The sequence below is a fragment of the Ictalurus punctatus genome, chromosome 2 (assembly GCF_001660625.3).
Source record: "Ictalurus punctatus breed USDA103 chromosome 2, Coco_2.0, whole genome shotgun sequence".
Taxonomy (NCBI): Eukaryota; Metazoa; Chordata; class Actinopteri; order Siluriformes; family Ictaluridae; genus Ictalurus; species Ictalurus punctatus.
In genome coordinates this window covers 23,003,853-23,017,146 of record NC_030417.2, presented here as the reverse complement: position 1 = coordinate 23,017,146, position 13,294 = coordinate 23,003,853, and the positions used below count along the sequence as shown (strand labels likewise).

The 13,294-nt window shown below is 38.2% G+C and overlaps 1 protein-coding gene across 5 annotated transcripts in view; it reads right to left on the bottom strand.

Annotated features, from left to right (window-relative positions):
• stk31 (serine/threonine kinase 31) overlaps nt 1-11,860 on the bottom strand; it is a 17,980-nt gene extending 6,120 nt beyond the window's left edge. Inside the window, exons 1-19 of one of the 5 annotated variants that reach the window (XM_017489425.3) lie at nt 11,606-11,860; nt 11,459-11,504; nt 11,317-11,369; nt 11,027-11,125; nt 10,411-10,482; nt 10,106-10,264; nt 9,306-9,622; nt 9,011-9,155; nt 8,241-8,366; nt 7,857-7,972; nt 7,161-7,317; nt 5,059-5,181; nt 4,702-4,881; nt 4,394-4,510; nt 4,084-4,203; nt 3,809-3,940; nt 2,189-2,290; nt 2,000-2,080; nt 1,584-1,709 (exon numbers count right to left, since the gene is read on the bottom strand). In XM_017489425.3, coding sequence (XP_017344914.1) covers nt 1,584-1,709; nt 2,000-2,080; nt 2,189-2,290; nt 3,809-3,940; nt 4,084-4,203; nt 4,394-4,510; nt 4,702-4,881; nt 5,059-5,181; nt 7,161-7,317; nt 7,857-7,972; nt 8,241-8,366; nt 9,011-9,155; nt 9,306-9,622; nt 10,106-10,264; nt 10,411-10,482; nt 11,027-11,125; nt 11,317-11,369; nt 11,459-11,504; nt 11,606-11,653 — 2,319 coding nt within the window. In that variant the 5' untranslated portion in view covers nt 11,654-11,860. The other 4 variants (XM_017489435.3, XM_017489414.3, XM_017489445.3 and 1 more) reach the window with 4 other exon arrangements.
• Between the last annotated feature and the right edge of the window lie 1,434 nt (nt 11,861-13,294).

Below are 13,294 nucleotides of genomic sequence, written 5' to 3'. Positions count from 1 at the left end.
AAGCTTTACACTGGTTCTCATTCACCCAATCATACTCACACACCAATGGTAGCCTTGGCATGCAAGGCGCTAGCCTGCCATCGGGAGCAACTTGGGGTTCACTGTCTTGCCCAAGGACACTTCGGCATGTGGAGTCATGTGGGCTGGGAATCGAACAGCCAACCCTACAATTAGTGGACAACCTGTGCTACCAACTGAGCCACAGCTGCCCAACCTACATTTACATGGTAGTCAGTACTGTATTTTTGTAATGAAGTTCAGCAATATTTTGCTTTTGTGATATGTTCTGATTCAGTATCAATTTTAAAAACTATCGGTTGATTAACTGGTTATCGGCAGGTACTGCCCAATTTAGTTATCGGTATCAGTAAAATCCACTATCGGTCGACCTCTAATTGTTATCATCATCATCATCATCAGGTCTGTGCAGTTGGACTGACTTCTTCAATCCAGACCACAAATTTCCGAGAGAGTTCAAATCTGGAGAGTGAAATTAACAATTTCGTGTTCTGCAACCATGTTGTGTGTTGATAAGTATTTAGAGTCATTAGTTTTTGAAGGAGCTGTCTACAACCACGTCTTAATCTGCTGGCAGGTTTTGGGTTAAAATATCCTAGTGCTTAGCAGAATTCATGATGACATCAATCTCCAGCCTTAAAGCACTGCTCAATCACCATATATTACAGTGGAGTATCGGGTGCTTTTTCTTGTATGATTTACCCTGTTACTGTCCAACATGCCACTGGTGTGTGCTGCAAACAGGTCTGACTTTGCTCTCAGCTGACAACACACAATGCCACCTGTATTTCCAATGGCGCTTGTGGAAACTTAAACGATTTTCATGTTTTGCTTATGCTGACTAAGTTTTAATATTTTTTATACTGTTATTAGCATTATTTTGATCAATGTAGTGTGTTCTGTAATTTGGTATGGGTGCAGTTTTTCCTCACACTCTCAGAACAAATGTTTGACTGGAAGGCTTAGTTGCTTATCATACTGACCTTACATAACATTCCACACTGGAAGGAATATATTATATATTGTATATATAAAATGCAGAAATATAATACTGGAGTAAATTGCTATATAATAAATCAATGTGTTTATCAGAGCCGTTCAATGAAAACGGCAGTATGCAAATATGTAAGTAATACACACTTTTAATTATACACTTTGTATTTTCTTGTAGGTATCTTGTAAGAGTGGTTCCCGAATGTTTAGAAAAAAAATTGGTCACGCAATTGTGATTCAATGTGAATTAAATATTTTTTTTAAAAAATAAATCAATCAATTTCCATTACACACCCGTGAAGTTTAATCTGAGGCAAACTGAGTTTCTGAAGAGGGTATGAATAATTTGCAACCCTTCATTAATTTTTTTCATCTTTTGTTAAAGAAAAGGCAAAAAGTTTCTCCAATAGTTAAGCAGTACATTTTAATCATTGTATGTATCAGAGTTCATGCTTTGCTCATTCTTTCAGAATTCTGAAGTTGACTAGAAGATCATGATAACTGGCCCCCAATTTCATTCAACTGCCAGCGATTAAAAGGCTGACCATAAACAGCATCCATGACTCAGTTACCTTGAGTACCACCTTTTGGCACTGGAACTCAGTACACACTAGCGGTCTGCGCCCACTCAGCTCTTTCATTGGCTCAGCATCAAATAAATCTCGATCCAAACTCTTCATTAACAGCCCCTCAGAGAGCTGGCAATACGCAAACAGAGATCTTACTAATCAGCAATCAAAAACAAACAAAAAAATAAGAGTAAAAAAAAAAACAAACAAACAAAAAAAAACATCACAGCAAAATTGGTCATGAAGTCAAGCCTGACTGTTTCAGACGGCAAATTGGGAGCCTGAAGTGTGAAGAGAAAATATAAATACTCGCAAATACTCTTACACAACACTTAATGCAGGTCTTTAAACAAGAAACACATAGTGCTATCAATAATATCAGTAAGATTTTGACATTAGTTCATGTTTTGATGACTCACCAGGTAACTGTCAATGTCTGCCTCAGGGTACAGCTGCAGAAGCTCAGGAAAGTCTCCTTTTACCAGCCCACAGAGTTTAACCTACATGATAATACAAAAGAAAAATCCTGTTAACCACAACCAGGTTATCCAGTTATGTTAAATAAATATATAAACAAACAAATAAATACAATTCAAGCTGAAGCTTACATATTGCTCTTTCTCATGCATAATTTCCTGAAAGAGAGCATTTCTTGTCTCAGCAATCTCTTCCTTTTTCCTAAGAATCTCAGGCAGATCCAGCTCATCAGCCTGTGAAATACAAAGTCCAACTAAATCAGTCAAATTACAATTATTGATATATTCCTATTTTTCACTTGAGTCAATACTGCTGCAATAAAGTGCCACTCTTTCGGCACTGCCAAGACATCGCTAAACTGAAAATACAGTGCTGTTAAAAAGTATTTCATTTCTTCTGTTTTTGTGTATCTCATAATAAACAGTTTTAGATCTTCAAACAAAATACAGCATACAAGAAAGGCAATCTGAGTAAAACACAACAGTTTTTATTTTTTTAATTGAAGCAAAAAAACAAACAAACAGACAAAAAAAAACAAAACACCTACCCATGTGAAAAAAAAAAGGCTGTGCCACCTTTTGCAGCAATAACTGCAACCAAACGCTTCTGATAACTGGACATCAGTATTTCACTGCACTGTGGTGGAATTTTGGCCCACTCTTCTTTGCAGAACTGCTTTAGTTCAGCTTCATCAAAGGTTTTCCAAGCATGAACTGTCCAATTAAGGTCCTGCCACAGAATCTAAATTGGTTCAAGTCAGAACTTTGACTAGGTCACTCAAAAACTTTAATTTAGCTTTTTTTTTGAGCCATTCAGAGGTAGATTTACTCCAGTGCTTTGTATCATTGTCTTGCTGCATAATTCATTTCCGCTACAGTTTCAATTTATGGCTTAAAGATTTTCTGGTAGAGAGCAGAGTTCATGTTTCCCTCAATTATTGAGTTGCCCAGGCCCTGAAGCAGCAAAGGATCCCCACACATCACACTTCCACCACTAGGGATGTCACAAGAACCGATACTTCGGTACCAACATTCTTAAAATGTGACGGTACTTGTTTTTCTGCAGTAGCACAAGTAGTTACAGTCGGACAGTGTTTGATAAGTAAAATATCCCTCTCTCTCTTTTAGCCAGCATCAGCCTTTGGAGATAATGGCTCTCACTGTGATTCTCTGGAGTCCCAGAAACTCTGAAATAACTTTGTAACCTTTTCCAGACTGATGTACTTCAATAACCTTCTTCATCAGTTCTCGAATTTCTTTCAATTTTGACATTGTATGTTAATAGGTAAGACCTTTTAACCAACTTCATGCTGTTGAAAAAGTTCTATTTAAGTGTAGATCTGATTGAACAGGGTTTGCAGTAATCAGGCCTGGTTGTGTCTAGTCTAGCTGAACCCCATTATGAATGGGGTTTCACAGATTTGGGTAATTAATAAGTATGGGGGCAAATACATTTTCAGACAGGCCCAGTTGGTATTGGATAACTTTTTTGCTTAAATACATAACATTATCATTTAAAAACTGTCTTTGTGTTTACTCAGGTTGCCTTTGTTTTATCCTGGATTTTGTTTTAATTTCTGAAACAATTTGGTATGAGATACGCACAAAAACAGAAGAAATCAGGAGGGGGAAATACTTTTCACAGCACTGTGTACATATAGTGATGTATCATATTTAAGAAACAATAACAGAATATAATATATGCATCCTGAAAAGGTCTAAAAACAAACTTAAACTAGTCAATGATGTTACCTCTTCCATGCAGCCCACCTCTACCAGTTTCCAACGCAACTGTGAACGCAGGCTCTTGATGTGTTTCTTTATTTGTAAGAGCTCATCTGCTTTAGGTGACCTTTTTTGCCAATGCACCATGTCCTCCTTAAACTGGTATAAACATTGGAAAAAAACAAACAAACCAAAAAAGTATAAGCTACACAACTTCTCTTAACTATTAACAGGAAGCAACTCTTTAACGATCATACACAATAAACAGCCATCAAACTTTAAATGTTGTGTTCCCTTCTTACCTTTTTGTTATCTTCATACATCTTTCTGAGGCCACAAAGTAGATACTCCTCTTTTTTGATACGCTGCATCACTATACCGCATGCAGTAGACATTATTTTCATGTCCTCAACATTTTGCTCCTAAGAAATGCAATAAACAATTCATGTCCAGCAGACTCGAGGAAGATGCTAATGCTTCAATAATAAACACTGATAGCAGCACTTAAAATTCAAATTATTACATATAAATGAGACACAATTTCTGGTTTACCATTCGACAAGAAACATTCAAGAGGTGCATGTGAGGATATTGAGAGTCTTTCACACTCACAAAGAATTTAGTGCTCAGCTCCTCACACACATCAGACTCCGCCTGCTCCAGAAGCTCATCCACTCCTGCACCAACAGCTTCCAGGGTCACGGCACTCTTCTCAGTCATGCAGAAAAACTAAAGACAAATTAATTAGAGTGATCCCTTACAGGTTACACAGAAGAGAAAAACAATGCCTTTACACTTTTTATCCCTTTATATTGTCAGGTATCAGATACATAACACCGCTGTGTTCATCAGTTAATAACTAACACATTAGTTTATAGTAACAGGGTATTGTAGGATTTCATTTGGTTCTGTGCTCTTACCTTGCTGGTGTTGGCTGCCCAGTCACTGAGAGCGCACAGGGCTTTATCTGTCGCATGACGCACATTTCTGAAGTTACGATGCTTTTGACTTTTCCACTCACAGAATTGCTCTAAAGACTGATCCTGAACATCATCTTCTGAGACCGAACCAAACGCAGCCATCAGTGAGGAGCTGACATCCTGGTAAAGAGTTGGGAGACAAGTGACACACACACACACACAAATTTGACCTAAGACATCTATTTAGTCATTTAAATTAGATAAAAAAAAAAAAACAACAACAAAAAAACAGAAAGAAAGAAAAGGTTTGGCTTACTTATTAACTAATGTTATATCAATTTATTTACATCCACACACCTTTAGGGTGTTCAAACGATCACTAATTGGCAGACTGCCCACCACCAGAAGGAAGTCATCTATGGCAGCTAGGAGAACACTTCGAGCCTGATTCCTGCTGTTCACCAGGTCCTCCAACTCTGCCTTCTGACAAAACATGCAACATACATGTGCTAACATGCACAAATGTATAGTACCCTCCAGAATTATTCACACACTTCATGAAATTGAGCAAAAATTAATATATAACATGAATAACACGTTCAATATATGTATATTGAGTTCAATTTTTGCTTTCCCCTCCCCAAAAACTATAATTTCAAGAGCAAGCAAACAAACAAACATTGGCCATTGGGTTCAATTCCTGGCACGTTTCCAGCTCATTCTGACATGTGAAGCACACTAATTGTGCTTAATGGTATTTTAACTGCTTATGTATGTTTTATATCCATTAACCGATTTGTACATGCCAACAACCTTCTGTCGTTGTGTTCAGTTTTTTCCATGGTAATGAATGACAAAGGGATTTTACGTGTGTACAAACTCATTCATACCACAGCAAAAGACAGCCTGGTAAAAGGTAGAACAGTTCCTGGGGACCGGTAGCAAAGGAAACATAATATAAGGGTGTCAATAATTTTGGAAAATACTATTATTCAAAAATGTAGTTAAAGTAGCTTGTAAGAATTATATACTTAATACTATTTGAGGGGAATTTTGAATTACGATGTGTAATATTTGTTTTCTTCAATCATTCGTATGACAATATACAGTACACCAACTATAACACTATTCCTGATTTTCATAAAGAACATAAAAAGACCAGAGAGAACATACAAAATTAAAGGTCTATTAAATTTTTATTTATTTATTACATAATCTATACAACAAAAGTATATTGCCCTTTTCCCTAATATTCACAAATGTTGGTTCATTTACACATTTCAACAATTCAAATAGAACTGAGGTATACAGTGAACTCACTTGGCTGACTCCTTGTTATTTCTATAAAAATCCAATCCAGGCTGATGTCTTTTGTGACACAATTTAAATCATTACAGGTACACTATGTAACCTAAATAAAACTGCATGCATTTTGTGGAAGAACACTGTGCTTGGTTGTGCTTTGGCTCTGCGAGTCTGTGTGGATGAATATGGTTCGACGCACCGGCGAACACATGGAAATCCAAAAAAGATGTCATCTGAGCATGGAAGTGCCATATTTTTTGCTTTTGTTTTGGCCAGGGGAGTAACCTGGCCTGGGCATCGGGAGCTGCAGACCTGAAGATTTTTTTTCTTTAGCCCCGAATAATTCTCCACTTGGAGCGGTTTGTCCTAAAATCCAGCACTGCGCAATAACAACCCATATAGTAATCACCCTTCACAATCAACTCTGTTAGAGAGCTACATGGCTATCTACCATTTCAATACAACATCTTACTGTACATGCTGAGTAAGAAAAAAAAAAAAGCCATCTTCGGGTCACTTTTAAAACCTTTTAAATCTCCAAGTTGTCACCATCTTTGAAAAGCCAGGCCAATGTTGAGTCTGGTCTTATTACGAACTTCGTTGATTTCCCTTTTTGCCTGTAGACTCCACTCCATCCGGCGTTTCTTGGCTTTTACAACCAGTAAACCTCCTGGGAATCACCGTTTTTGCACGGTCCATGGTCTCGTGCTCGCTGGGACAACTAACCTACACTACTCCCAGACCTTACACACGACCGGAGCTGGAGCTGCTTTTCTCTGTTTATGGCTATGACGAGACACGCATGGGTGAATGACGCATGGATGCAATTTCCCACGAAATCGGTCCCGGCAGGTCTAAAATATGAATAAATACTTATAATAGGCTTATCTTAGTGAATCAGAGTAAGACAAAAACACGGTTCGGAAAATGGATTTAAGATGTACTTATTATTTAAATTTTGTTTATTTTGAACCAAAAAAGACAAATTACTTAGTGCACCTTTAAATAAATATTTTTAGATGAAAATGAGGGGTCATCACAGTCACCTCTAAATTCTGGCCAGTGTACATTCAGCAAGTGCAAATAAAGAACAAATGAAAAAGAGCGCCAGTATGCAATCTAACCGTAATATATGATATAATGAAAATACTCACACTTTGACACTCTTTAAGCTGCTTTAAGGACTGTCTGTAGTCTTCCCATGCCATCTCAAGTGTTTCTGATGGAAGTGGCATGACAATTCTGTTGTTGACCACCACTGGTATGGATTCAGAAAGACATTGCTCTGCAGTAGGGCACTCATTTCTTTCCCTGAAAATGATAAAGGGGGTTTGAACACATAACTGCAGGCAACTAGTAAGCATTGATTTATACTTCTGCGAGCATGTCAGGGCAACATAGTGATATGTTCATATACTTAAGGTGACGGAGTCCAATAGGGGGCAGTGTCACTTGTGCGCAAATGTATGGCAAAAGAGACTCAGTAGCCACCTTATTGTTTAAATTCTGTATCGTTTACACTTGAGAACTATTGGAAAAATATTCCTCGGAATACCTCCCCGCCAACCGATCAGCATTCGTCTGATAGAGCAACATAGCTCAACATAACACAGTTAGCTTGTGGAGGACCAAGAGCATACAAAGTATCCCTGTGTGCATCTCATACCCATAAACCCCCTCCTCCAGGCATAGCGACGCAAACAAATGTTAACTTTAGTGCCTTGAAGGTAAACCAGGTATGTTAAAGCAAACGCTCATGCATGCACTGCAGGAGCCCCATTTTTAGATCAATGTTCTTACAAAATAGTTAACAAACTGTCCACTATTGCAGCAAATATGGAAAGGTTTACCTGTTGCTTCTCACCGCTTCCACTTTCTCAGCCAGGCGAGAGAACCTTTCACATACTGTTGATACCATGTTGACTTCCACACTCTCGTCTTTTCTTGGACACACCTCACTCACTTTCTGTCAAACAAATAAAATAAGTTAGCATACAATGAAGAGAAATCATAAGTCAAAGCATTTTTACATGTGACAAGAACTTGAAGTTCTTATTCAAGTACTTGGTAAAATAGTCCCTTATAATACTGTATGATGTCCTGAGTGCAATTAAGAACATTTCAAGATATCTTTAATCCCAGGCCTTCGATAATATAAATATAAATAAATAAATAAAATATAATATATATAAATAAATTAAAAGCTCTGACTTCTCAAATGGGCTCTCTCTAACCTGCAGCTCCAATCTAGCTTCCTTCAGCTGCTGTTGGAGATGATCTGCATGATTCTGGAGATCATTCTTCTCCTTCTCAATTTTCTTGATCTCCTTTATTTTCTCTTTCACCTCTTCTCTTGAGCACTACAAAACAAAAAGTGCATAGTACAACTATTTAACCTAGCCATAGCGCATATTATCAATCAAAAAAGACGAGAGAAGCGAAAAACCTTTATTTGTCGTTTATACCATGGTCTGTACGAATACAGCGAGTTCTCGATTCTGATTGGCTGACAGATGTTCTGAGGTGTGCAATTGTTTTTCAGTAAATGCACAGCATTTATGATGGCACTGCCTATAAACAACTGTAACCACAGTAACATACAGTTACACTCATAGCTTCATTATTAGCAGAGATGTGGCACAGACACAGGTAGTTCACACACACTCTCTCTAATAACTATTTACTATAATTAATTTAAATAAATGTAATCTTATCGCACTACTTTATCTCTGTGTATGATTCTAGATCTAATGATCTAGATATATAAAACAACTAACGCAAATAATTTTTCACTTTCCAGTCCAATAATGAACCCACAACCTTCTGTTCAGTAACCCAGAGCCCAGAGTGGAGGTAATAAAAATGCTGACAGAAGCATTATGTAACAAATATGTGCATGAAATGTGCAGGATCCAGGAGGTGTGTGCTACATATAGATTGAGTGGCGAGTGATGATAAATAACGAGGGGAAACTTGTTAAAGTAGAAAAAGAGTGAGCGAGCACCTGCAGCTCTGATTTGGCTTCAGTCAACATTTGCTCATTGACCTGACCACACAGCTGCTGGATGATCTCTGTATTCTCTTTTACCAGCTCCCTCTCTGCTTCTAGCACATTGGCAGCCATTACAGATTTACTGGTGCTTGGCTCTCTAAAGCAATACAGAAAAAGCATTAAAACAGATCAACTTTACTCTTGCACTGTGACCTGAATCCAAACACGTGGTGCTGAATAAACAGTATAAAATCAGACGACTGGGGCTGTACAATTACTCATATTTAACCACGGTGAAACAGCTTACTTTAAGGCTTGAGGCGTTTGGTTGGAGAAAACAGGGCGTAACTTGGGCATATATCCTAAAGTGCCCGTACTATCATGGTCTCCCTGAGATCTCCTGGAAGGCCAAACTCCAGTCTGCTTCTGGAGAGCCTTTGTGGGAGATGGACTCTCTCTGTTGCCTGGAAAATTCACTGTGGCGAATTTGAACTTTAAAACCTCTTCACCAATATCCAGATTGCCCTGAAATGCCTTAACCAGGATGGTTCCATCAAAGCACTCTGCCTTAATATTAATGCGCAACTTCTTTCCATAGATCAGATTTTGAAGAAAGGACTTTCCCTGGTTTAAAAAAAAGATAAAGAAAGAATACATAACACTGATGTATCTACACATTTACCTTCTGTGGGATTTGAACAGTGATATGATTTGTTATTTCAGGCAAATATAAGGGTGGGGGGAAAAAAACCCTAAAATCATAATTTATAATAATTAAGCATATTAAAAAAACAACTTAAAAGTACAAATGTAAAAGGTATTACATTACAAAATTATAAACATAACATATTGATTGTTATTTTGTCTGTTTACTTTTGGTCTCCTCTAATGGTGAGGATTATGTATAAAAGGCATGTGACTTCTTTATAATCCCACTATAAAAACCACATCATTACAGCTGGCCTAACCGTAACTGAAATAATCCACATAGTTTCAGAATCCAAAACAAGAACACCACCTTTGAATCTAACTAAATGACGTTCACTTTTTTCAGCTGATCAGTTATTCCCATTTTTCCCCCATGGCTGTCTTCATGACTACGGTTACCTGGGAGTAATGTGGTGAATCCTGCTCACTTGCCAAGTGAAAGCCCCAGAACTTGTATCTTTTGGCAAGTGCAGCTGACTGCAAGTCCTCTGGGAGTTCAACCAGATCCAATCTCCCTACCACCTCCTCGTTCCCATAATCAATATATGCAACATGAAACTAAACATGATGAGGAAAATGAGAAAAAGTTATTCAGACAAGGGTGACCAAAAAAATTTGGTTAAATGGGACAGACATGCTATCATTTCAACAATCAATGTAAACAAACCAAAAAGGACTCTAAGGCTTGGAGAGATTGTGCTTACTGTGTCGTCTATCTGTTTCTGCACTTTGCATCTGTACCAGCATCTGTCTCCTGAGTAGCAGGCACCATAAACCTGCAACAGAGAAGTAAAGGGAGAAAATGTAATAATGCAGTGGAAGCCTATCTCTTATTAAATCAGTTACCTCTCATTGAACTCAGGGGTTCACAACCTTTTTGTGGCCAGGTATTAAAACTGTCAAATAAATTGCATGGGCTTATAGACTAATGCGATAAGCTTGTACAATATCGATATTTTTTCCCCCTGCTAACAATCAATCTTCCATTATTTTAAAAAAAAAAAAACATGATAAACAATTTAATAATTAAATGTTATAATCTTTTAACATAATTTATTTTTAGCCTATGATTCACACCATGATTAGCGAAAAGGAAGCTTAGAAAACTTAACAAAGAATGCTATGTATTTCAAGACCACGTTACATTTGTTAGTGTTTTTCTTCATTGTATTATATTTGTTAATTTCTTAAAAATTTACATTCAATACTTTTGGCACAAATTTAATTCCATACAAATGTAAATGTCAAATGAAAATAATTGCAGGTACTTTGACAACAACACACACAGCCACCATTTTGCGAAGCACTGCTTTCTCTCACCTTGTGGGGACTTGGCTGCCCCTTCACACTCTGTGCAGTAGGGCATGTTTCTGAGAGGGCCATATCCAGCTTCTCAAAGACCTTGTCCTCAGTCACATTCTTAATAAAAGTATGGATTTAGGATTTTAAAGTATGTAGGATACAAATTATACAGTAACAAACCGGGTGTATGCAGAACACAGTACATTAAACACTATAGAAGAACACAGTAATGTAGCCAGATAACTATTTATTGATCTGATTTCAATACTAACAAGTAACTATCTAACCAGGAGGACAGCTTTAATTACCTGAGCCCAAAATGTGATGGCATCCAAGACATGAGTGACGACGACGAGCTCCACTAAATCATTATAACAAGGGAATAAAAGCTGTGTTGTAGATAAAAACACTATATAAACATGTTGCAGCGTGGAAACCAAACTTACTTACTCTTCTCAAACTCGGGATCTCGGGATTGTTCCAAAAGGTCTCGTGCCTAAAACCAACATGACGACCAGATGTGACTCCTAGCCAGATAATCACAAAGATAACTACATGTAGGCTACAACAAAACTTATATACAAAATAAACTCTTACTTCACTGGGCGAACTTAACATGCAATGTAGTAAAGCAGTGGAAGACATTAGTGACGTCTCCTATTTGTCAATTAACTGTCTAGACAACTGTATGTAGTTTCTTACTAAGAAAATTCTGAGCGGGATCAATTTACTGAGTAGTTTTTAATACGTTAATATGTTTAACGTTCTTATTATTCTCTGCACTCTGAAACACGAGGTTCTTTGCAGTAATTGGACACGCCTTCCGAAATCACACAGCAGCGTCCAAACCAGTGAACTGCGGCCTATGAAGCGCACTTCGAAAGGCACTTCCGGTTACTACTGAAGGGAACAACTGAAGGGAACAACTGAAGTCGACAGACTGGGATTTGGACAGTTTGAATAACTCTACACTCTATAAAATGTATGTTATGTTTGTTTGTTTGTTTGTATTTTGCCCAAACGCTTTGTTGAGCGTTCAGAGTGATTTGTTGTGTTTATTTCCGTCTCGGTATTTCGACATTACACAGCATCTGGCTGTGCGGTGAGACAGCTGCTGCACTTCCTTTACTCCATTAAATTGCTAGAAATGGAGCACAGAAATGTTAATTTAGTGAGACGTAAAAAAGGCGAGTTCTGAGTGTTCCATTCATTTTAAATGGCCATATGCTAGTCAGTGTTTCATTATCGTCATGCTCTGCACTGCTTTTCCAGTGGAGGTTAATTAACATCCGGAAGTGGTAATTGGGACTTGAGATTTGTGGTCAGAGTTGAGAGGATTATTCTCTCTTCAAGTAAGACACAGGTGATTTCACACTTATTCATACTATATTAATCTCTGCTGAATCATTCTGAATTCATTGTTCTGCTGGCACATGATTGGCTGATTGGATGAGTGTATAAATGAGCAGGTGTACAGGTGTTCCTATTAAAGTGACTGGTGAGTGTATGTGTGGCGATAGCTAGCTAACGCGGAAAACCCATTGTGATAGTGGTATGATACTTGTTTTTGCGCTATAGTTTAGAAAGTCAGATAGAGGTAGATCATCAGGTGGGGAAACAGTCAAGGCAACTCAACAGAATGAGCAGGAAAAGCAGGAAGAATGGTCAGTTGGAGAGCCTGGGTTGAACAGCGAAGAGTGAGACTGAGGAAAATACGTAATGGTGTAAGACCCTCTAGTGTCTTAGAGCTGACATCATTGATTGACCCTTAGAAATAAGTTTCCAGAGCCATGTCTCCCTGCAGTTCTTGCCTGCCTTGACTTCACTTCCTACTGAAATTAAGCAGAGTTGAGCCTGGCCAGTACCTGGATGGGAGACCTCCTGGGGAAAACTAAGGTTGCTGTTGGAAGTGGTATCACCCTGTGGTCTGTGTGTGGCCTAATGCCCCAGTATAGTGACCGGGACACTACTGTAAAAACAGCAACGTCTTTTGGATGAGACGTTAAACTGAGGTCCTGACTCTCTGTGGTCATTACACATCCCAGGACACTTATCGTAGAAGAGTAGGGGTATAAACCCGGTGTCTTGGTGAAATTCCCCCACTGGCCCTTTTCTATCATGGCACCCTAATAATCCCCATCTCTGAATTGGTTACATCAGAGATTCTCAACTTTTTGTAACTAAAGCCCCCCCAAGCCTCCCCTATCTTGTGCCCCCCCCCCCCCCCCCCCCCCCCCCATATTGGAGGAGACCAGGTATAATTATCTATTCTATATAAAAATCTAT